Source organism: Melanerpes formicivorus, unplaced genomic scaffold (genome assembly GCF_026170545.1).
Source record: "Melanerpes formicivorus ecotype bairdi unplaced genomic scaffold, bMelFor1.0.p_v2 SCAF_42, whole genome shotgun sequence".
In the NCBI taxonomy this organism is placed as follows: domain Eukaryota; kingdom Metazoa; phylum Chordata; class Aves; order Piciformes; family Picidae; genus Melanerpes; species Melanerpes formicivorus.
Window position 1 is genome coordinate 3,938,856 of NW_027142394.1, and position 25,545 is coordinate 3,964,400.

A 25,545-nucleotide genomic window follows, 5' to 3' on the forward strand; every position below is an offset into this window, starting at 1 on the left:
TCCCAACAGGCTTTTGAATGCCTGGTGAGACAAAAGCTGAGGCAACCACACATCTACAGCAGAGACAAGCTACAGGCTTTCACAAACGTGGTGAGAAGGTGTTTGAAACAAATGCATCTCTCAAGTGATGGGTAGCAACAAGAACCTCCAGCAATCCTCTCATATCCAGGAATAAGTGCCTGTAAAAAGACATCCAATGGATCTTAAAGAATTAATGCAGAGTGGCAAAATGGGGTTGGCTCCAGCCAACTTTAAATCCTAAAATGCCAGTGACTTGGATCTTGTGATTTATGGACCACTCACTTCTGTTCTTATTGAGGACATTCTTCATGAACACCACAAAGCTCCAGCTGGATCAGCCTGCTGCATTTACTCAACAACACTGGGGAATGAGGTTCGAGTGTCTGCATGAACTGGACTGAAACAGCCCCCTTTTTTTTTTCCCTGCTTACAAGACAGTATTTATAGCTTTCAATGCTCTGTCCATTTAAAGTTTACAATGTGTCACAATCATGTTATTTAAACACAGAAATCTGTTTATTTACCCAAACAAAACAGAGGAAATGATTCCAGCCCTCAGGTTTTGAATTCTCATTTAAATATGTGAACATCAGTCCACAACTTAGAGATGTTTGTGTATCTATGTACCTCCAAAATACTCATATTTCATAGGCTTTTTCACATTAATATTCACCAACAGTATCACAAAAGTTCTTTTTTTTTTTCCTTTTTGTTTTCTTCTTTTACATAACTGTAAGCAACAGTAATTCTAGAAACACTAGAGAGAGAGAGAGAGAAAAAAAAAAGCATAGCAATGTCCACAGTTACAAGAAAAAGTGCACATTACTTGGTCACAATCACAGTCATTACTTGGAAAACTATATGTAACAAGTAGATATAAAATAGCACTGATGCCTCCAACTCATCATCAAAAACGGAATTACAGAAAAGTTTTGTACATGAAATAAGGCAAATTTAGGAATGCACAAGAACCTTGTTATTCAACAAAAGCTAAACAAGGGAACAGAGAGTACAAGGAAGCAGGAACTAAAGTACTTCGTTCTAGATACTTGAAAATAAGCCTGCCGGAGTGCACAAAGAAAACACCATTAAGGGGTAATCGAGAGAGAAAATAAGAAATAGAGGGGTTGGGAAGAGTGGGGAAGGGGAGAGAAGAGTTTTATCATAGTTGCAGCTGCATCCATTTACAGTTTTGTACAGGTTTTAGCTAGGCCCGGGAATTATCCAAACCGCGCCGGAAGTGTCAGCGACCTTCCTCGGTAAGAATTTTGCTTAAATTAAGGAGAGGGGGGAAAAAAAAAAAAAAGAGGAAAAAAGAAAAAAAGAAAGTAATAAATACACACAAGAGTGCAAATTTTCAGATTGTCACTTGCAACCTCTTAACATTCATCAGCTACATCCAATCACAGCTAAGGGGGGACTCGCACAGGACAGCAGCAGTGATCATGGCGTTAAGATGAGCTCACCGTAGGAAATCAACTGAGCCTTTTTGTTTTGTTTTGTTTTGTGGGTTTGTGGTTTGCCTTTTGTTTCCCTCAATGATATGTCTTTAAAAAAAAAAAAAAAACAAACCCAAAAAACAACACCTCAACTCTTTATTACTTGCTAATAAAGCTGCAATATATTACAGAATGGAGTTGAGAATGGTATGAATGCAGGAAATGCATGCTTCCTTTGGAAGGTGTTCCATAGATGACAATTTACAGTACACTGGGGTGGGGGGAAGGAGGAGAAGAATTATCCAGCATCAAGAGTTACTCGTTGTAGAAAGAATATGAAGTTGGGGAGAAGAGTACAGTCAGGGGGTCAAGAGAGGAAGTTGGGAGGGGGACTTAAAATAGCTCCTCAAAACATTTTCAGGACCAGTGAAAAAGTTTACGAAAGTAAAAATGAGAAAATCTTGAATGAAACCAAAAAAATTTCTTTCATCTTGTTTTTTTTTTCCTTTTTTCTTATAAAAATTACATTTGTTTAAAATACAAGATCCTTTGAATTGCAATCGTGCCCTGCAGCAACAGGACATTTGGCAACCTCTTGCCATATACTGCAGCTTTAAGTCCAATGAGTCAGTATCACATTCCACTAATATTGCACTTGGATCTTGAACCTTTTTTGTTTGTTTGCTTTTTGTTTGTTTGTTTTTCTTTTGTTTGGTTGGTTTGGTTTTGTTTTTGTTTTTAAACCATCACAGCATCTTCTGTTTGCTCCACTTGTTAGAAGGAGTTAATTCCTAGCCACTGTTTCGATATTTATGCTGACACACTAAAACAAAAGCAATAGGCTGGACACAGGAAAGTACCTTGGAAATACCAGAGGTCGAAGTTCACTTTGAAGCACCTTAACACATCACTTTATGGATCAAGAACAGTGTGGCATTATGGTAATTAACTCTCCTAAAAGACTGTGCAGTGACTGAAGTGTGTGCTCTGGGAAATCAAAATGTCATTAGTGGAAACTCTGAGATAAGCCCAGGCCGGTGTGAAGGTCGGGTGACTCAGTTCTGCTGCAGAATAAGGTTTTCCAGTTCATCTGCAGAGCGCAATAAAAACGCAGCTGATTCTCGGTACCCTGCCACGAGCTGCCTCACTGCGTTTATTTCAGTGGGACTCAGCTGGGGTCTAGAGCTGGAACTACTGGAGGATCCAGAGCTGGTTGCTAACTGCCTCTTCATACTGAGATCTGTTGGACCTGCAGATGACAAAGGGAAAGAAAAGAAGCTTCAGACACGCTATCAGAGACTCTTCACGGGCTTGTAGCTACTAATGTGGAGTAGCAAAGTCTGCTCACAGCTGAGTGCCACTGAGAAGCAGCAGAAACAAGCAAGAACTGTTCAGTTACCAGTTGCCTTGACAGGAACCACAGCAACTTATATTTATATACGCCAGACACCCTTGAAGTTCTGTTTACGTAACAGGAGAGGTAAGCCTGCTGCCAGCAGAAAATTACCCTCTGGGAGGTATCCCCACAGTGTAAGCCACTTGCACCCCAACTCTGCCCTGGGATCTGACGCTGGTGAGAAGACAGAAGGTTCATCTCCTGTGCCTCCCCCAGCCCCAGCTGCCATCACAGCAATCTGCACACTTGCAGTTTTTCTCACAGAAGATCAAACGTATGTTCCCCAGATAGCGATTTCCATGAGCCGTGCGGCAGTCGGCACGCACCCAGCCTGTGCATCCCTTACACACAGGGAAACGGCCACGCGCTTGGATGGCCCTGACACCAGGTGATCACTCACAGAAAGAGCTGGTTGGGAATGCTATTAGGCTGGTGACAACCTTGCTGCCACAGCGAGGAGCACACCGTCATGTGAGAGAGCTGCATGCAGCTGGCAATGCATCACAAGGGTCCTGTAAAGCCTGAATGAGAGAGTCTGCAGCAATCACCACGTTGCATGGGCAGCTTGCACCAACAGGCTTAGCACTCCTCATCAAAGAATATTTGCAATCCCATGTACACTGTGTGCAGCAGACAGCACTCCTGAGGGCAGGCTGCAGGTCACCACCATCAGCACAGCCAGCAGGCCATCATGGCATTTGGGTTTAGAATAGAATTGAATAGAATAAACCAGGTTGGAAGAGACCTTCGAGATCATCACATCCAACCATCATCCAACACCACCTAATCAACTAAACCATGCAACCAAGCACCCTATCAAGTCTCCTCCCAAACACCTCAAATGATGGTGACTCCACCACCTCCCTGGGCAGCCCATTCCAATGGGCAATCACTCTCTCTGTGTAGAATTTCTTCCTAACCTCCAGCCTAAACTTCCCCTGGCACATCCAGAGACTGTTTCCTCTTGTTCTGGTGCTGGTTGCCTGGGAGAAGAGACCAACCTCCGCAAGTCTACAGCCTCCGTTCAGGTAGTTGTAGAGAGTAATAAGGTCTCCTCTGAGCATCCTCCTCTCCAGGCTAAGCAACCCCAGCTCCCTCAGCCTCTCCTCATAGGGCTTGTGTTCCAAACCCTTCACCAACTTTGTTGCCCTTCTCTGGACTTGTTCCAGCAAGTCAACCTCCTTCCTAAACTGAAGGACCCAGAACTGGACACAGTACTCGAGGTGTGGCCTAACCAGTGCAGTATACAGGGGCAGAATGACTTCCCTGATTCTGCTGGCCACACTGGTCTTGATACAGGCCAGGATGCCATTGGCCCTTCTGTCTGCCTGGTCACACTGCAGGCTCGTGGTCAGCCTACTGTCAACCAGTACCCCCGGGTCCCTCTCTGCCTGGCCACTCTCCAGCCACTCTGACCCCAGCCTGTAGCACTGCATGGGTTTGCTGTGGCCAATGTGCAGAACCCAGCACTTGGGTGTTAAATCTCACGCTGTTGGATTCTGCCCATCTGTCCAGCCTGTCGAGGTTCCTCTGCAGAGCCTCTCTACCCTTCAGCAGATCAACTCCTGCCCCCAGCTTGGTGTTGTCTGCAAATTTACTGATGATGGCCTCAATGCATTTCCCTGATTGCCTGCCCACAGTTACTAATCAGCTCAGATGTGTGGTGCTTTGAGGAGAGGTTTGCCTTTGCCACTTAATATGGAGGGTTTTTTTTTCTCCTTGGAGTGTAAATTTGGACAGGTGGAGCTGGACTGACAAATATCCCTATCATGCAGTTTATTAAGTGGAAATCTGGAGAAATAACTGCTCATTCATTTTGACAGTGTAGCAAATCTATACTTCTGGCAGGCAGAAGATCAGACTAGCCTGATCTTAATCTTAACGCTCTCCTGGAAATTGAGATCATGTTATCCAAAGCTATGCATCTTGCTTTCCTATGAGAAAAATGCCACTGTCCAATTTCATCTAGACAATATATGTCACTGCCAAGACTTTCTCAGCACTGGCTCACTGGAAGGGACTTGCTGCCTGAAAAGAATGATTTAAAAATTTAGCATACTCAGCTATAGAAGAGAGAACACAGCTCCTGCTCTAAGAGGTTCTCCTAAAGAGTCCCATCAGAATCATGAGATTCAAAACCAACCCACAACCTTATACACTAGCTGAAAGAGATGTAATGGAGCTGACATTCTGGCCATAAACCTTACTTCTTCTTCTTTGTGTTTATGCAGAGATATAGCTGAGACCACACAAAACAAAAAGTGGAGATTGCCATGTTCCCACACTGACTGAAATGAATGAAAAGTCTCCTCTTGAGTAAATGAAAGCAGAGCTGGGACTCTGGGAGCAAAGTACCCAAACAGAAAGAGTCCTGATAGATCTTATTTCCTACTACACAAGCACTTAGCCTTGCAATTGTATTATCCAATTTTACACCAGCAAAAATGAACTGACTTCTAAATGACTTCCAGTGTACAAAGGAGAAATGAATGGACAATTAGCTCAGTGAATTTGTTTTAGTGTGACCACAGTGTGCTGCAGGGAAATGATCACAGTGCAAAGGAGCTCAAAGGATATTTTTAAGCAAAATCTTAACCCAGCACAGAGAAGAAGGGTACACAAATCATGAAGCCAATTGGACTGAATGGTTGTAAGAACCATTAAAGACTTCTGTATTCATTGAGGGGGTAGGGAAAAAGCTACCACTGACATATTGAGGGCATCATGCTCCATATGAACCTACTTTAACTTTTATGTTCTTTCCTTGACTCTCATTTGTGTCACAGCCAAAACCACACACACAATATATGGCAGAGCAGAGCTTCTGTGGCAGAGCATTTCTTTGCCTGCAACAAAACTGAAGAGCCTTACTTTAAATAGAACCATTTCCTAGTGTACTTAAATGGTACTTATTAAGCTGCCATTCGTCATAGGAACACAGAAGGATATCCTTATGCAGAGGGACATGTGAGTATTTTCACAATGAGCTTTGCAGTGTCAGCTTCCCCAAGGTGATACTGCACATCCTAGCATATTGCTTCCTACCCTGGAGTACTTGAGGACAACTAGAAATCCTGACTGCAAACATTATCAGGTTCTGCAATGTCTGTGTGTGCAAGCAAAGGTTAAGCACATATTGCAGAGACGGAGGCAGGGTATTTATTTTCATTCACTTCTTTCTCTTAGTGCATACTCTTATAAATCACAGTTGCCACTTCCCATGTTTTCATAACAGCACATCTTTCTCTTAAGCATTGGGTAAACAAAAAGCTGAGACAGAGCCTTTCTTCCATACTCTTTCAGAAGACTGAAGTATTGCTCCTCTGCTCCTTGCCAAACCCACCTGACTGACACTTTAACACAGGAGTATTTTCAATTTACCACCTCAGTCCAGTTACACAGACCTAATTTCCCCTGTGAGGCGAAATTGTTCTTGTTGGAGGCACACCAAGCCGAATATGAGACTTCTGAAGCCCACTCCTCATGTGCCAGACAACCATTTATCAAGTTAACTGCCAGGAATATCTGCCATGAAACACACTGCGGGACAAATGGCTTTCTACAAATTGCAAGCCTTAAGTGGAACCAGTTATTGCCTCATGTACCACTCATTAGCAAGATGATTTATATCAAATTCCAAAATATGGGTCAGATGTAGATGTGCTGTTACTGATTGCTTAGGCACTCACCAACTGTCTCAGCAAAAATCCCTTAAGAATTGTAGAGTGTCACTGGGTAGCTACCAATCTCATAATTAACAACTACTGAAAGAATAATAAATGTGTCAGTGACTCTCAACACAGTTATCACTGTTGCAGATGAGAAGTCAGAGTAACAAAAGTAAGTTTAGAAAGCTCTGTGTGCTTCAGCACCTATGCTTCTGCACTTCAATTAACAGCTAAGCAACATTTTCCCCCAGCAAAGATATAAAAACCAGAGGCACTTATTTATAGCAAACCACATTTGCCCATGCTTTGAAACCCTTCTTGTGATCTTTCCTGTTGCATCTATTCTCCTCTCCTCTTTTTTTTTCCCCCCAGGAGTGGCTTTAGATGTACTGGGTTCTCATATAGTGCAGTGAAACTAACTAGAAACAACTATCAAAGTATGCTGCCTTTTTTTTTCCCCCCAACCAGATGTATTTATTATTGCAAGAATGTGCCATTGTGATACTATGCATCTGTCAATGTTTCTTCTCCTCCTGCCTTCAAACACAGAGCAGATGTGCCTAAAACCGTTGTTTCAAGTGCCAGGAGATCTCAGATCAAGAAAACAGGGCCTAATGAATTGGACTTTTAAGCTTCTTTTTCCATTCTACACCTTTTCCTCTAGAAAACAGACCTCCAGCTAGTTTAGATAGCAGGGGGAAAAGAAGAATAAAACCTGTGTTGCCTGAGGAAAGAGATGTGAAGACACAGAAATGCCTACAGCACTGAACGTGCAACAACCAGCAAACACACTGGTTTGTAATGAAATGACTACAGGAGCTCTCCCAGTAATGTTTCCTATTTACCCCAGGAGATTAATTTTGTGTCATATCCCTGTCTTGCCTTGATGGCCCTCTCCTGAGCTTTGTGCAAAGGTAGATAAGTAGGGTCCTGCTCATCAATGTAATGGGCAGGATTCTACTGTATCCACAGACATTCCATCTGCATTCCTATGATGGGAGCAGACACTTACCTGCATATGCCTGGCAGCTGATCATTGGAAGGGAAGCAGGAAAGGGGAAGAGCAATGTAGGGATGATCTTAGCACAGACTTCAGCCAGCATTGCCCAATGACAAAATCCCAGCTTTCCCACAACACAGGGCAAAACACTTAACTCCTCTCAACCCCACTTTTGGCCTTTTTCAAATGGGACTAAACACACTCTTCCCAGGTTCCTAACTCTGCCACTCTTGGGCCTCTTCATGCCTCAGGCTCCTGCTGTGTTAGAGACAAGCTTGCTTTGTCTTTCCTCTCTCTCCACTTTGGTGTCATCAGGGCAGCACTGAGAACACAGAAGACGGTGCAAGAGCAGAGGCATAAAGAAGAGCTGAAGAGGGTAATCACAGCAAAAGGTCCCATCCATCCTCTGCACCATGGCCAGTCATGCTGTGGATAACCCAGTTTGCACACTAACAATTAGCTACTTACTGAATATTCTCAACTGGACTACTTTTTCTTTCCTAGCTAATAGCCAAGAAGCCTCTACTGAGTACGCAGATTTCAAGTCCACCACATTTGAGGGTATGGAAATGAGGCACATTTCATACCAGAAGGACCAGGAGGCAGAGGACCAGGAAGGTTGATTTGCACATTGTAAGAGGCCTGGCTCCATCAGGGGATGTCTGGGAGAGAGCAGGGAGAAGTGATTGGTGTGGTGGGGGTCAACCAGTTACTGGCCAGACCATGGGGCCACTGACTACAGTCTGCAGGCTTGCCCATGGGTGAGGAGGCTGAAAGAGAAGTCTGCCAGGGTTGAGGGTTTGCTCGTGGTGTGATGTGACAGGATTCAGATTCAGCAGAAGGACTCACCTGAGCTGGAAGGGGACTGGACGTTTGTGGTGCCTGGGATGCAGTGCTGAGTTGAGGCTGTGGTGGAGGTAGGCTGCAGATCTGTATAGAGAAATGGAGACACAACAACTGCTTTGTCTTACCACGACACAAGGGCATGTCCTGCAGGGCAAGTCTGCCATTGAGTCTGAAACAATCTTTTTACACACACAAAGGGAAATGACAGACATTTCAGCCTAGAAAACCAGGCAATAATGCAGAAAAAATGGCAGCAGAAATGTACTCCACAGCTCTTAGGGAAAATGGTCTCCAGGAAATGAAGTGGCTGAGAGCAAGGCTCCAACAAGCTGCCCTGGCTTCAGAGAGTGCTGACAGCTATTGGGAATGAGCCAACAGTGACCCACTGGGCAGAAAAACAAGGGGAGATGGGGTGATCCCACCCTGTCAGGAGAGGCTCAGGCAGCATGCAGGATCTTCAATAGGTTCTGGCAATAGCAAGAGATTTTATTCACAGCACTGCAACCTGTGTCCTGTCCTCACCCTCCTGCCTTCAGGCTGGGCATCCCTCCAAGCTAGGTCCAGATATGATGGAGCAGAGCCAGCTGAAGCCTTTGTGGCTGGTGAGGAGCTGGCAAGCACCCAGTGGGCTACCCCACCTTGAAGATTCTCTGTTCTGTTCTGTAGCAGGAACTGCATTAGCCTTAAGAAACAGCCATGAAAATCCACCCTTCTCAGCAGGCAACTCTTCATTAACATCAAGGACAACATGCCCAAAGGCTTCTCTTCAGATCCTGTACAGGCTGACCCCCAGATTGTTGGTGATGGGGTGAAGCTTTCCAGCTGAGCTGGGCTGGCCTAAAGGATTTAAAAGCAGGGGGAAAAGAAACCTTGGTGCTGTCAGCCCAAGCTTTTTCTCTGCCCACAACATAGGACAGGTCCCTGCACAAGCTGTCGCATTTTGCTTGCTCATATCAAGCAGTTGCATGAAGACTCACCTTTCCCCATACAGTTGTACAAGGAGCTAATTATGGATCAACAATTAGCCATGGGGAAGGACAGGTTGAGAAGGGAAGCACTGCAGCAGCAGGCACAAGAGAGGTCCCTGAGTCAGAGCCACCAAAGAGTTGGGCAAGCAGGTAGCTAAGTCTGTAAGATGGGATCAGAGTAGGCATGAACTTTATAGGGGAGAGCTAACAATTAAATGAGTCCCAGTGTACAAAGTTCACACATCAGTTGGACTACTGGCCAGGTGAGCTAATTTGACATAGTCATTATAATATTATGGGGGAAGGTGTATAAATAGGTATTTAAGCAGTGAGTTTTAGATGGCTTTGAATGCAACTTCTCCTTCCCTCTGTTTCAGCAGATACACAAAGCCAGGCCATGTTTGTTTACACAAAGCCAGGCCATGTTTCTTTACACACACATCCTGACTCAGGTGTATCTTTATTTTTACACTAGGAGAACCTTTGTAAGCGTGACAAGAACATTTGCTGGGTTACTAAATTGAAAAGAAAATGCATTCTTAAATTACTTCTTAGGTCCTAAACACAATTTGCAAGCAAATGCCCAGTTCTCCAGATAGGGAACTCATTAACCATCGTAACAGTCTTGCATATGTTTGGAAGGAGAGTCAGGAGGTCAGTGGTTACCCCTCTTAACTGCAATATCCACTCCTATTAGTCTGAGAGTGAAATAGCAAATATCCATGGACATAGCAGAGGGGACTGACAGATCCCAAAGAACTGGCCTCTGAGTCCTCCCATTTCTCCTTAAGAGAAACAAGCTAATGGAGCCAGAGCACTTTGCCCTTTATAGCCAAGAGATAATTAGGTTGGCTACTGACTGCTTCCGTGTCAGGGAAACTAAGAAATTGATGAAGTTGCCTTTCCACAACTTTCCTAATGATCTTCCTGAAATGGCAGGTGGGTCACACACCAGGAGCTGGATAGAATGCTAGCAGCAGCAACTGGTTTCCAAGAGCTGGCAAGCAGGTTTTCAGTTTGTGGAACTTATATGCTCTGGATACTGTAGGATCCCTGAGGAGAAGATGGACACCTCTGCACAACACTCCAGCTATGAACAATCATCTGGGAGAGGTGCCATGGTTTAGCAGTCTTCCAAAGCAATGGGACATGCAGACAAATGTTTTCAGTGCAAGAAGGGGAAGACATGAAAGAAGCAATGCTTGAGCATATGGCAATATGCAGACTGTAAGCATCCACTGGTCCCTTCACCCCAGCGATGCCCCAAGGGAAATACACTGCACAGCAACCTGGCTGTATTAGTTGGGCAGTGTCTGGAAGCTCCTGAATAACGAATGGAATGGAATGGAATGGAATGGAATGGAATGGAATGGAATGGAATGGAATGGAATGGAATGGAATGGAGTGGAGTGGAGTGGAGTGGAGTGGAGTAGGGTAGAGTAGAGTAGAGTAGAGTAGAGTAGAGTAGAGTAGAGTAGAGTAGAGTAGAGTAGAATAGAATAGAATAGAATAGAATTAACCAGGTTGGAAGAGACCTTTGAGATCATCAAGTCCAACCTATCACCCAACACTATCTAATCAACTAAACCATGGCACCATTGCCCTGCAAAACCCATCTTCAGCTTTAATTGGGGAAAAAATGGAGTCCTCTACTTGAAAGTTACCCAAAAATGTTGCTTCCAATCAGTAATTTATGATGGTGAATTTGTGCCTTCCTTTTAATAATTGAAGTGACATAGAATACTCTGCCTAAATCCCATAATTCACTGGGAAAAAAAGCATGGAATTATGGAAATGTATCCTATTACAAGAGGTTTCAAGAGAGGAACATGTACACAAACCAGTTGTGATTCCTCACAGTTTAAGATTATGTAAACCAGGAGAATTCTGATGGTTTCTGCTGACAAATAACACATGGGGAGTTTAATCCTACTCTTAGTTGGGTGAAAGAGCAAATGGAGGAGTTTAATCCTCTGCTTAGTTGGGTGAAAGAGCAAATGCCAACTGTTTTCAGTGGGAACTGGCTTGGATCTTCCCTGGCCACGATGTAAAACACAGTTTTAAAGTTCTTGTGCATTTTCCCAAGCAAGCAGATTTCCACAGCCTGTCTTGTGAAAATATTGGATCAGAGATGATATTCACTACCTCAGATGTGTTTTTCATGCATATGGAGACAATTGTAATCATAATTCACTCTCTTAAGTCAAAAACTTCTGACAACTAAAATATTATCTTTTTTTTTTTAAGCTCTTGGAAAACTTGATAGAAATCAAGGATTTGGGGAATGAAGAAGCAGAGATGACTGAAGGTCACTTGGACAGCACACTATCACAGTACATTAGAGGTTGGAAAGGACCTCAAGAGGTCATCGTGTCCAACCCCCTACACCAAAGCAGGATCACTTAGGGTAGTCCACAGAGGAATGCATCTAGGTGAGTTTTGAAAGTCTCCAGAGAAGGAGACTCCACAACCTCTCTGGGCAGCCTGTTCCAGGGCTCTGTCACCCTCACTGTAAAGAAGTTTTTCATGCCAGTATCTCCTTGCAGGCTGCGGTCCTGGAAGCCTTTGGAAAACTGCTTAGCATGTTGAACATAGAGGCTGTAGCTCAATTGTCACCCTGTGTACCTGAAGCAGCACTCTCCTCAGCCAGAGAGAGATCAGTCAGGACAAAACCCCAGGGATTTCTCCATCCCCAGAAACATCTTTTAAATACTGTTCTTGGAGGCAAGGGACCCTCAGGCTTCCACAGTAATCACTTTTCTTTGACAGACAGTCCCCTTCTTGTCAGAATGGGCAAACCTTTTCCCTTGCTCTGAAATCAATATGGGACATTACTTCAGGCAAATACTGCATTTCACTTACATTTGTTTGATACAAACACTTGCTAATGTAAGAAGAAAAGGATTGTGTCTAAATAAATGACACCCGGTGTTGTGTCTTTTTTTTCCAGAGGGGCACACAGCCTCCTGGTGACACATAATTACCTGCATCACTTTTAGTTTATAGATGGATATCCTGATGTCTCATTTAACACTGGGCATGCCAGAGTCTTATCTGCAGTACAGTATCCAGAAAGACCTTGTGAGAAATCTAGGTCAATTCATTTGTGTTACAAAATATGGAGGTCAGTGGTTTCAAACTGCAGCCACAAAGACACTAATGGCCTCATTTTGTGATCAGTATAGGAGAGGACAACAATGACAGGGCAGGTCCTCATAAAGTCATGCTAAGAGACTGAAGATCTAACTTGGCATGTTCTTACTCAGCTTTGTTAGAGACTTCTGATTCAGTCTTGCCCTGTTGTGAATTAGTCCCTTGAAACTGAAAGGAGACTAGCATGCAGTGAGCAAGTATTTTGCTCAGCAGTAGCTGTTTGTGGGACTGTGCTCCTGCTCATTATCTGTTAATAGCCTATGGATATTGAACCCCTTGGATGAGCTTTCTGTACAGCAGGAGGAAATGTACACAGGAGCACATACACAGACAGGTAGATTTTGCAAGGAAACTCACCACTGCTAGAACCATCATTGAGATTTAGCAGCCCACCTCCGAGCCCTCTGTAGCTATGGTAACTGTAGGTCCCATTGCCGTTGATGTACAACACCTCCTGCGTGCTGGAAACAGCTGATGTTGAGTAAGTGACCTGGGCTGGCTCCTGTTTGTACTGCTTGTCAGCTGGAGCAGCCTCGTCCTGCAAAAACAAGGAAAGGCTTTGAATTATTGTTGCATTTTCCCTTGCACAGAGGGTCTTTTCCATTCCTTTCAGGAAAGTACAATACATGTTAAACAAGCACAGATGTGTTTCTGCTTGACCAAGTATCCGCTGAAAAGAAATAATGGAAATAAAAGTACAGGTTTCCTACATGTTGGAGAATATTCATTTATTTGTGCTCCACAAGCCAGCCACACTGGTTTTCAAAGGAGAATATGCATTCTCTCACCCTGAAGAGCTCACAGCCTCCTATAAAACCCAGCTCTGTCCAGAAATAGCATGAGAAAGGCTAGAGAAAGGCCATTACTCTCTGAGTACAGGAGTGACTCTTGATCCAGACAATCACATGTCTCAGTAAGACAAACCAATGCAGAATGCACCAACTACTTGTTTTGATGTAGCAGCCTCAGAAATGACAGAAGAAACAGAGCAATGGAATAAAACAGCATTTCCTCTGTTTTCAGAGGGTTGAGTGTCCATCCACACAAGGGCCAAGTTGCAAGGACACCTCTACAAATGCACCTTGAAAGCATTTGTTACCTGTGTATGAGCAGTGATTGTACACCATGAGTTCCCTTCAATGCTTCCTGCTTGCCTCTTGGATGCTTGCATAATATTGAAGAGGATTTAGCACCAGTTTTTGCCTGAAGAGTACCATCTTTCAGATGAAAGTGTATTTTTCCCCATCTGCACTTACCATAAGCTTCTGCTTAGAGCACTTCACCTCCACTCATGATCACAGAATGCTCCTGTGGCACCTCTAGTAATCACAGAATTACAGAATCACTGAGGTTGGAAGAGACCTCAGAGATCATCAAGTCCAACCTGTCACCACAGACCTCATGACTAAACCATGGCACCAAGTGCCACATCCAATTCCCTCTTGAACACCTCCAGGGATGGTGACTCCACCACCTCCCTGTGCAGCCCATTCCCTAATGACACCCCAAAAGCAGTGAGGGAAGAGTTAATGTGGTTTAGTAGCTGGAAGCAAGGAAAGCTAGCAGTGTGTGACTGCCAGCCCACCCCAGAGACCTGACTGCCAGAATTTCTCATTTAGTCTGCAAAAGTATCTGAACTTTTCCTTTGGTTTTCAACTTGCCCACATTTTTGTGGGCCTGCTCTTACACTCTGGTTCATTTGATGGATATATATTTCTGTGATTCTGATTCTCTATGGAAGATCAATAGTTTAAAGAATAGAGGGGAGGATGTTTGCAGACCTTCTCAGCATAGTTCATTGGAAAATGATCCACTAGAATTACCTGCCCTTGGTGTAAGACTGTGTCCATTTTATGCCTCTCTCTTCTGTACAACCCTTTTTATGGTTGCTGCATATACCTTATGAAAAGGTATAGCACTTATATATATATAGCATATACATGTTATACACAGCATAATAAAACTTATTAAAAATGCTATAAAATATCTCACTTTTTTTTTTTCAGTGTTTACTTAAAAATAAGAATATATAGGATAGGATAGGATAGGATAGGATAGGATAGGATAGGATAGGATAGGATAGGATAGGATAGGATAGGATAGGATAGGATAGGATAGGATAGCATAGCATAGCATAGGATAGGATAGGATAGCATAGCATAGGATAGCATAGGATAGACCAGGTTGGAAGAGACCTTCAAGATCATTGTGTCCAACCCATCACCCAACACCATCTAATCAACTAAACCAAGCACCCCATCAAGTCTAGTCCTAAACACCCCCAATGATGGCGACTCCACCACCTCCCTGGGCAACCCATTCCAACGGCCAATCACTCTCTCTATGAAGAATTTCTTCCTAACATCCAGCCTAAACCTCCCTTGGTGCAGCTTGAGACTGTGTCCTCTTGTTCTGGTGCTGGTTGCCTGGGAGAAGAGACCAGCCCCCACCTGGCTACAATCTCCCTTCAGGTAGTTGTAGACAGCAATAAGGTCTGCCCTGAGCCTCCTCCAGGCTAAGCAGCCCCAGATCCCTCAGTCTCTCCTCACAGGGCTGTGCTCCAAACCCCTCACCAACTTTGTTGCCCTTTTCTGGACACGTTCCAGCAAGTCAACCTCCTTCCTAAACTGAGGGATCAAATAGTTCAAACAGGGCCCAGTCTCTGTGTTGAAGCAAAAAGGGTTCTGAAGCAGCTTTCCTCTTTGCATGAGAAGCAGTCTTCAGTTCCATCTCTCAGATACAACACTACCAACTTCTCTGAGATGAAGACATCCCAGGCATGCAGATATTTATTGGTGAGAGAGACTTGGGCACACTGGGATGACTCAGGAGAAGGTATATATATTATTAACAGAAATTTTAATATTTAATACAGAACACTGAACCATGAGATAATTAATTCTATAAACAATCAGAATGGGGCCTCTGGGGCACTAATATGAGCTGAGGCAAAGCTTTGGGTTTTTAAGAGAGTTGGCAAACATTTTCTCAAGTAATAATAGATTTAAACAAAAGGCCAAAATTGCAATGTACTTTGGCCAGGAATTCAACTTTAATATCATTTACTTTTTATCTCCAAAGGTCATTGCTGTCTCTTTTAAGAGGAAATATATTATCCCCTCAGAGAAAATACTCATAAGCTATACAGTCAATTTCTAGCTTGGCAACAAGGCTTAACTCATTGTCCAAATCCATAACACTCTCAAGGCTGAGATATTTTCTATCCTTATGTCTAAACTAGGTGACACTTCCTGCCATAGATTCACTCAGGACCTTGTTTTATCCTCATGAAGATCAATCAGTAAGGGATGTCCTACACATTTTCTCAAAGACTGGACTGTGTTCCAGGGGTGCAGTGCAAAGGGAACCAACTCCTATAGCTGATAGGAGTTTCTCAGGGCCTGTCTTGCCCTGGCTGTCTGGAGTCCACAAATTTGCTGTCCCTAAATTGATGTGTCCTCCAGAGCCCCCCTAGTTAGTGCACTGAAAACCCAGCAGTGGGTTTCCTGCAGAGCTGATGCAATGAGCTCCTAGCAGAGCACAGAAAGCAGAGCCTGGCTGAAGGGCACAGCAAGGGCACTTGGTGCACCTTCGTGCATCCAACCCGTGCCTTAGAGCACATGGCCAAGAAGTGAGAGACCCAGGTTCTGGCTCCTTGTTGCAATACGTGGTGAAGAGGCAGGAAATTTGGGATGCAAGGTCTTTGCTAGCTGTGGTGACCAGGGGACCTGAACTCAGAGCTGCCATCTCCTAGCAACCAGGCTCAAAGCAAAACCGTGGTGGGAGCTGTAGCTGAAGCTATGCTGCTGTATAGAAAGAAATGCACAATTTACAGGGCTACAGAGATAGCAAACAAAGAGGGAGCATGACTCAGTTCCCTTCCAGAGAAGGGCTGCACTGGGAGGCTTTCAGCCCTGCTCCCTTCCAGGTACCCCCTAACACAAAACGCACAAGCTGCTCTGAGGTTGGGAATCCAAGACAGGGGCTGCACTGCAAAAGGAGGACTTTTGTACCAACCTAATCACAGCCCTGTCCAACACCATGGTGTGCCATGGCCCTGGCTTGAAGTGGAGACAGTGTGTCCTGGTGAGGAAGGCTCTCCTTGGAGGGGTGGAAAGGGGCTGAGCCCAGGACTCCTGGTTCTGCATTTAAGCTCTTCTCTCCTGACGGCTATACAAAAGGTGGCTTCCCTAAATATTACATGGTTTTAAAGAGCAGAGCAATCACCTGTACCTAAATGATGAGGCGGCTGCCATATGTTTCGGGTCTGAAAGCTGAGCCTCATCTAATTGCTCAGTGCTTCAAGATGACTAAACACAGAAGCAGGGCAGGAGTTTTGGTGAGCATTTTCTGAGCGGGCTCAGGTGTCAGCCCTACTGGCAGGATTATAACCCATTAGGCAGGTCCCAGGGGTTAGGTGTAACCTCTTATCCATTCCCCTGGGATTTAAGCATTCTTCAGAAATGTTTTGTATTTCAAAAGGCAGAACTGTATCCTTTCTCCTTGCAACCACACCAAGGATAAAGAAAGGCTCTCTTACTCTTAGAAAGAGAGAACATCAATAACATATTCAATTCTGTATACCAAGGATTTATTTTGCACAGAATCATGTTCTTCTTTCTTTTCATTTTAATTGCCTTTGCTTTAAAACTAGTGCAGAAATTAAACAAGCAGAAAGGAGGTTTTGTTTGTCTGTGAATAGTTTGTGCTAGTCATTCAGCACTTGTTTCCCTTTACATCGTGTTCACACTGGACAGGCTTAATAATTTACTCAAAATGTTACTTGAAAAAAGAAGTTTTAATAATAATCAGCAATAATTAGCTATTTATTCATATGTTTGACCTAACTACCTGGAGCACATGCTGCTGTAATTCATGACAAATGCATAACACCTCTGAAGTATTAACTAACCATTTTTAAGCTATTTATAATTTACCTGTAGTAAGAAGTATGAACAAGATGCAGACAAAGCATTTGTCCAGCTAGAATGTGACTTATACCATCTTCCCTGTGCATATGGCAATGGAAATAAGTCACAGTATCACAATATAATGAAAGTTGGAAGAGACCTCAAGGATCATCGAGTCCAACCTGTCTCCACAGACCTCATGACTAGACCATGGCACCAAGTGCCACGTCCAATCTCCTCTTGAACACCTCCAGGGATGGTGACTCAACCACCTCCCTGGACAGCACATTCCAATGACAAATGACTTGCTTGGTGAAGAACTTTCTCCTCACCTCCTTCTAAGAACATTTCTCTTCTGAATTTGTTTTGGAGGAGAAGTAATCTAAGTCTTGAGCATATCATCTGGAAAATGATGGAAATCACAGAGATGCAAAAATACCTTTTAGGTACCAAAGCATGCTAAAATACAAAGTTATCTGTTCACTTGCACAAGTGGAAGCATGAAGTACCTACTGTGATCCTCATCTTGGCATATACCAGAGAGACCTATGTCTCAGTTGTGTGTCCAGGTCTGTACCAGGAGAACAGTACTGTTCCTAAAAGAACAGCTAGATGCTATTTATCTTATTTTGTGTTTTATCACAGAAGCAATTAAGTAACCCTCTAAGGACAGCACATACTAAGAGAAGAGTTCATAACTATTGCATAACCTGCATAGTGAAGAAACCCTGCTCTGACTGATGAGCAGCTAATGAATATTTTAAGAGGAAACACCATCCACTGCAACACAGGTGCTAGAGCAGAATGTCATGCCTGTGGTACAAAGAGCAAAGCTCACCAGCAGTGTCCCAGCCTCCTGTTCCCCAGGCTGGCAGAGGCACAGCATGCACATTTCTTTTCAAAAGCCTGCCCTTCCAGAAAGCAGCTCTAGCAATACCAATTGCTCCTTTCTGTTCCTTGTGTCCTTCTCCACCATCAAAATAATACCAAAAAAGTAATGGCTTATTAAAAGAGAAAGCACTGAGTTTGGATCCCATATGCAGACAAGTGTCAGGAATTCTGTGTAATCCCATTACAAGAGAGGAGGCTGCTGCCTTGGCTCTGTTGTTAGCAACAGGCATTGCTGACACTGAAATGGAAATCCCCAGTGGGAGCAGACCAACACACAGACAACGCTGTCTCAGCATAAAGCTAACACCACTTCCAGCAAGAATACAAACAGCAACATTCCAAAATGGCAAAGATGCCAACCTGCACCTAACTACTCCTTTCTTCCAGACTGACAAATTGACAGCTCTGACAACAACAGCTTTTAACTGCCCCTATATTAAAGTGGGTTTTATTACCCACTCAATTAGAAACGAGGCCAAAAGGCAAACACATTTCCCCCTGGTGTTTCCTGATACCTCCTTCTCTTTTTTTCTCCTTTAAGTATGTTAAACTGCAAAACATGGATTGCTTGTTCTCATCAACAGACACTTCTCCTAGAACATCACTTTGAGGTTAGCAAAACTCAAATGCAGATTAGTCTTGAAGAAAGCAGGCAAGCCCCATAACTGCATATGCTCTGCCATACTTTTTGTTTCAGCATAAGAAAAGATAAATTCATTCACAGGAAAAAGAAAACGTGCTTTCATGTGCTTTAATTAATTTCTTTTAGCCTCAACAGCTTGTGGCATGGCTTCAGAAGATGATAATGTTCCATATCTTCTTGCCATTTAGAACTCATCCATTTATTTCCACAATTTTTGCATCAGAAGTAAAATAAATAGAAACAGATGATAAAGCCATGTAGCACTCCTCAAAGCACGCCCGATTAATCCTCACAGTACTCCTGTTCCACAGGACTTTTATCACTGCTTTTCAGATGGTGAGATTCTGGCAGCAAAGGCAACCTCAAGCTAGCATCCCCTAATATGTAAAGAGATCTGCAACCATCACAACATAGCAGGCTTCTCTTTGCGTAACTGGAGTTTAAAATAATGGGAAGAAACTCAGAAGTGCCATCCTGAGGCACCCTGCTAAATCCACAGCAGGCTGTGGGGCTGGGAGCTCTCTGCCCATCTCAGCTCTTGCACAGAGAAGCAGCTGACAGTGTAAGCACACATCACCAGTAGCATGGAGCAAGATGTTTAAAAGAGGATGGGCCGCAGGATTCCTGGCTCCTGTTGCAGGGCCCAGAAGGTGGCCACTTCTTAGACACCTGGTGATCATTGCTGCTTCCCTGCCCATGACCTGATCACATGCCCTGTCTCTTCAAACTTATTTCATGCTCTCCCTTCAAAGTCTGTGACTCCTCACCCATCCTCCTTGCTTCTCCAGTTTCACATTCTGCTCTCCTTCCCAGTTGCAGTCTCCTTGCCCAGCAAATCCTAATGTCTGCTTTCCAAACAAGTGTCCTGATGCCTGATACCTGAGCAGCTATAGCAATACAAACCCTTTTGTTTGTTAATTTGTATTTAATCAGTGTCACATCCATTAATGGTCCCTCCTCAGAGTTTCTCTCCTCAGATGCCTGTCAGTCTCCTAATCCTCAAAATCCTATCCCAAAGGGAGCAAAGTCAGGTTCCACAATTGTCAGGGCAGCTCCTCTTTTCAACCCACATTATTGTTCACTAGTAATATCTGATCTTCTTTCACTATTACTTCTTCAATTTACCTGACCAGTTTCCTCCACATCCACCTACTCCTTGTTATCTCCACTCCTGCCATGTTTCACACTCATAACACTCTCCCTCTCCTTTCTGCCCTGAGATCAGATTCCTGGTCACACCCATTGAAATTCAAATAAATTGGGTATTTAGCAAATACAATGTTCTGAGTGTGTAAGCATGTGCATCCAGTGTCACACCCCTGGCACAGATCACACCTCCATATTGTCAAGACTGAGGAATTGTAAGGATCAAATTAACCCTTACAGGAACAAAATTTTCCTCATTCTTGATAATGGCTGAAGTTTTCCCTGAAAGAGTTCAAGAGTTGGAAGACATACAGGACAATAAATGTAAACCCTAGGGGCTGAAGTTCATGAAGTTATCACCAAATTGCATACCTAGTGTCCTAATGGGAAGTGTCAGGTAATCTTAGTAAGTGATGATCCAGCTGCTTGGATGACACACATTGTTCTGACAGAACACTGGATCTATCAGCTTTAAATGCATTAAACTAATTATTTCATGCTTGACCCAGCTTTAGTTTTATGATCAATATCCTGGAAGCCTAGACAGGATATCATAGAATTCGTGCCAGATATTATTCAGACTGGGAACTGTTGTGATAATTCAGGGGTAGACAGAGGAGTGAAAGCAAGAGGGCCATAACTGCTGTCCTTGGGCACACACACACTATTTCTCCTCTTGTAAGAAACAGCTAGGGACCACACACCTTTGTGTTTTCCACCCTCTGCTATCAGATCTAGACCATATTATTCCCTACCTCTCTCTACATTATTTTCTTCACTTTTCCTTACTTAAATCAAGTATGTAATAAAAATAAGAAAGCCTGTTCTTGTGTGACATACTACTCAATTTGTAGCTCAGTTGGAGCTGCGTATTCCAGCTAAGCTGAGCATTCATGATTTAGCTGGGAGTCTATCATCTCATCATTACATGGAGAGACATCAATCTCAGCTCAGAGTTTTCTGCCTCCTGCATGGAGAAGCAGCTACCAGGGTAAGTGCTCATTAACTGGACAGAGCAGGGCATTTAGAGGAAGATGAGCCATGGGATTCCTGAATCTCACTTCAGGGTCTGTAGGTGTCCTCTTCAACACTCAGTGATTGCTGCCTTTCCCACTAGTGCACACCCAGCATCCCACCCCTTGCTTCTGTCTGACACCTCACTATTACATGGAGAGCACACCAGTCTCAGCCTAGAATTCTCCATTATGGACATAACATTAGATGAAAAAGTGCTCCTAGCATGCAGCTGCAACTCCACTGATCAAGATACTGCCAGAAGTTTAGGCATTAACAAGGATTTTGCCATGAAGTCCAGTATCAAAACATATTTTTAGATAGTGAGGAAATATTGTTAGTGCAGTTTGAAATAATGTGTCCAGCTACAGGCATGTAAGAGGCAGGACTTGGCCCAGCTTGAATACACGAATTGTGGCAGTGGCTTTGAGGATCCAGTTAGGCATGGAAACTCCCTCTAATGCCACTGGTGATATGGGAACTTGAAGTATCTACCAAAATGTTAAGTTAGCCACCAAAAGTTCAAAGACCATCAAACTGTCCTCCTGACACAGAGCACAGAGCCTGGGAAAGAAAGCAGTGTGCTTCACTTTCAGACTAGAAGGGCATTAGGTTCCTTCTGCTTTCCATTTAACTCTGAAATGAACTGCCAGCAACAGTGCTGTCACCAGGCATCAAATATGACACGAGCCAGTGTTCAACAAGAAATGAAAGCATGAGACTGACGTGGAAAAACAAGATGAAAACAAAAAGATGCCATTGTGTGGGAGAGAGAAAAATGAAGCTCCCCCTTCTGCATTTCTGATTGAATGACACATTATTTATAGACTGGCATGGGTATGTTAACCTTAAATGAAAGGTTACTGTTTTCACATTGCAGTGTTTCAGTATTGTTTTTCACCACTGCCACTTCACCTGCAAATTGAAGAGGTGCTCGTGTGGCTGGAGCTGTTGGAGAATCACTTTTGTTAGAGTAATAGCAAAGCAGAGGGATCATTTTTCATAGCCTGTCAGATTTGGCCAGTTCATTATCCACTGTGATAGCAAAAGAGTACCATAAGCTTTTGGAGGTCACCAGTGCTGCTGCTTGGCCATGGACACGTGGATGAGCTATTCCTACAGTTTAGATAAGTCTGATGCAAACTTACTGGGGAAAGAGAAAATGAGTTCTTCTAGAGGGCCATGTCTCTCTCTGTCCAAATGGATAAGGATAGCATTTATCTTTTGCTGTGGTGTTTGAGATAAACACACTGTTCTTTAGTGAGGTTCTAGATAGCTGAATTTTGCCTGTACTTTCCCTGGAGTGGTTTTTTCCATCAGGGAAAAAGGAATGTTAAAAAGTGTAACTCCATGTAGCAATCCCATTTGAGGTAGACTGATGATGGAAAAGTGTCCTGCATGTTAACTTCATCTATAGCTCCTGCTGTTAATGGAATGGAATGGAATGGAGTGGAGTGGAGTGGAGTGGAATGGAATGGAATGGAATGGAATGGAATGGAATAGAATAGAATAGAATAGAATAGAATAGAATAGAATAGAATAGAATAGAATAGAATAGAATAGAATAGAATAGAATAGAATAGAATAGAATAGAATAGAATAGAATAGACCAGGTTGGAAGAGACCTTCAAGATCATTGTGTCCAACCCATCACCCAAGACCATCTAATCAACTAAACCATGCAACCAAGGACCCCATCAAGTCTCCTCCTAAACACCCTCAATGATGGCAACTCCACCACCTCTTGTCTCAGGTTGCAGTTATCACCCTTCACAAGCTGTTTCCTAAGATGTACTGGACATAGTCATGCTCTTCATTTTTTCTAGAGAATTTTAACATATGAAAAAATTTCATCCCCAATGGTTTCATCCCTACTAATTGGAAGTTGTCTCACCCTACAAAACAAGTGCACAGTGCACTGAAGTATACACACAGTGAAAACTTCCTCAGTGCAGTTTGAAATAATGTGTCCAGTGATGGCCGGCCCCAGCTGACAAACAGCTACAGGCATGTAAGAGGCAGGACTTGACCCAGCTTGAATTGTGGCAGTGGCTTTGAGTTTGGGCAAAACACCTAAACAGCCACGGTGTGTTTCACAAAACACATGTGACATTTCTCAGGAGAAGTGGTGCAAATTCAGAGAAAAGAACAAAGGTGCCGTGCAAACAGCAGGAAAGTCTTCAGGACCACCATTTTCTCCTTTACAGAGGAACACCAGAGGAGCAGATGGAACTTTTGCTCCTCCTCATTATACCAGCAGAGAGATTTAGAATAGAATAGAATGGAATGGAATGGAATAGAATAGAATGGAATGGAATGGAATGGAATGGAATGGAATGGAATAGAATAGAATAGAATAGAATAGAATAGAATAGAATAGAATAGAATAGAATAGAATAGAATAGACCAGGTTGGAAGAGACCTTCAAGATCATCGCGTCCAACCTATCAACCAATCCAACCCACCTAAACAACTAACCCATGGCACCAAGCACCCCATCAAGTCTCCTCCTGAACACCTCCAATGACGGCGACTCCACCACCTCCTTGGGCAGCCCATTCCAATGGGCAATCACTCTCTCTGTATAGAACTTCTTCCTAACATTCAGACATTTGTCAGGATCAGGCCTCATACAGAATTTCTTTCTCTCAGGGCAGGCAGGAAACAAAGGCAGATTTTCATTCTGACCAAAAGAAAAGCACAGCATGGCCCTTGCCTTGCACCCTAAGATAATGTACTGACCTAAGCCTTCTTTCAGTAGGCACCTTTAAGATTGCCCATCTCTATGTGCACCTCTCCACTCACTCTCAGCCAACATTCTCCTTCAAAGGAAATAATTTCTCTTGGGAGACTGCATCACTGACTTCTTCAGTGTGCCACAGAAGACAGGGTCAGAGAGAGAACAGGAAAGGATTCTTTCCTTGCCTGTGCCACCTCCATGTATCTCTCATGGCTCAGAACCACAGGACCTGACCTTGCTAAGCCTTTTCCTGAGACAGCTCATCTGGTAGCTGCCTGATTCCAGAAGTGAAGCACTGCATAATGAACTCCAGGGCCAAGGATGCCCCTGCTGATATTGGATTAGCTGAAAATCAAAATAAAATAAAGGCAAAACCTCAGTGGCAATGAAGTCCAGGTTGTGTCATCTTTGTTCTTATGCTGCTGCACACCCCTTCCAGCCCTTTCAAAGCCAATTCCTTTGCAGAGGCCAGCACCTTGCAAAAGAACATGGCTACTGATCATTTCTGCTGCTTCCTCATTGACAGGCAGTACAAATGGAGGAGTCTGAATGTCTGACCTTTCTTCCACACAGAAACAACATCAACTGCAAGGAAACAATGTCGTCTTTTCCCATCCCAAGAGCAGTTTTGCCTGCAGGTAAGGGGGCTGAACAAATCAATGTATTCCTGGAACTGATGTGCGCTGACAAAGGTGTAGCAGGTGAATGCAAAGTGAGAGCAATCCCTCCTTTGCCGTGTGCTCCTCTCATTCAGAACAAGCCTTGCTATGCCTCAGGCAGCTCCACTTTTAAGATCACAATCAAGGTGGGTTTTTTCCTCTGCATTTCTCACACTTATCTGCACTGTCCTCAATAAATTATCTCAGCAAGGCACTCCTACAGGGAGGGACATTTCGGTTCCCCTTGCCACCATGCCGATTTTTAGTGACCACAGTGAGCAGCACTTTCAGCTGGGATGGATGAGCCTCAGCGCAGGACTGTGGCACCAGAGCACCAACAGAGACCATTTTTAAACTCACAAATCAAATGTTTAGGGAGTGTGCAGGGGAAAGTGTGTGGGAGTAGCAGAGCGGTGCTTGTGCCAGCTTTGCAGATTTATTACTACAATATCATCACGGTCAACACAATTAAACCTCCCACTAAAGGTCTCTTCATCTACTGCATTACAACTGGTATTACTCCCACCACTGACAGCATCTTTTCTTGACACAAAACAGCTTTCCATACACCTGCTAGCTCTGGGGTATGGAGATGCAGCCACTGAATAAGGTCTTACTGGAAAAATATGGGGTATGATTTGCACTCTGAAGCGCTTCTTCCTATTTCTCTTCTGCCCCATTGTGACAGTTTAGGCTGTGCCTTTACAAAAGGGTGGGGGTGGGTGGGTTAAACCATCACACTACAACACCCACACTTAAAAATATTGCATCTATTGGAGTATGTGGCAGGAGGACTGGACAAAACCACTTGATATTAGATTCTACATGAAATTCTTCATTTAGATTCTTCATTCATACAGATAGATACACTAAGATACAGAAGATGACAGCCTAGACATGAAGGATTTGTGGTCAGTGCTGAATCAGCTTGCTAAGTTTCACCTATGTAATAATGCCTGTGTGTTCTGCTTTGGAAAGGGAAGACAAAAAGCCTCACATGTACTGGAGATTCTAGCCTATTGCCATATTTACAGTATGGTGGCTCTGCCAC

The 25,545-nt window shown here is 43.7% G+C and overlaps 1 protein-coding gene across 3 annotated transcripts in view; it reads right to left on the bottom strand.

Annotated features, from left to right (window-relative positions):
• Positions 1 to 1,576: 1,576 nt before the first annotated feature.
• Positions 1,577 to 25,545, bottom strand: part of NOL4 (nucleolar protein 4) — a 181,327-nt gene continuing 157,358 nt past the window's right edge. For all 3 annotated transcript variants that reach the window (XM_068158771.1, XM_068158772.1, XM_068158770.1), the window contains 3 exons: positions 12,849 to 13,029; positions 8,374 to 8,454; positions 1,577 to 2,709 (listed from right to left, as the gene is read on the bottom strand). In XM_068158771.1, coding sequence (XP_068014872.1) covers positions 2,516 to 2,709; positions 8,374 to 8,454; positions 12,849 to 13,029 — 456 coding nt within the window. In that variant the 3' untranslated portion in view covers positions 1,577 to 2,515. The remainder of the gene's footprint in view (positions 2,710 to 8,373; positions 8,455 to 12,848; positions 13,030 to 25,545) is intronic.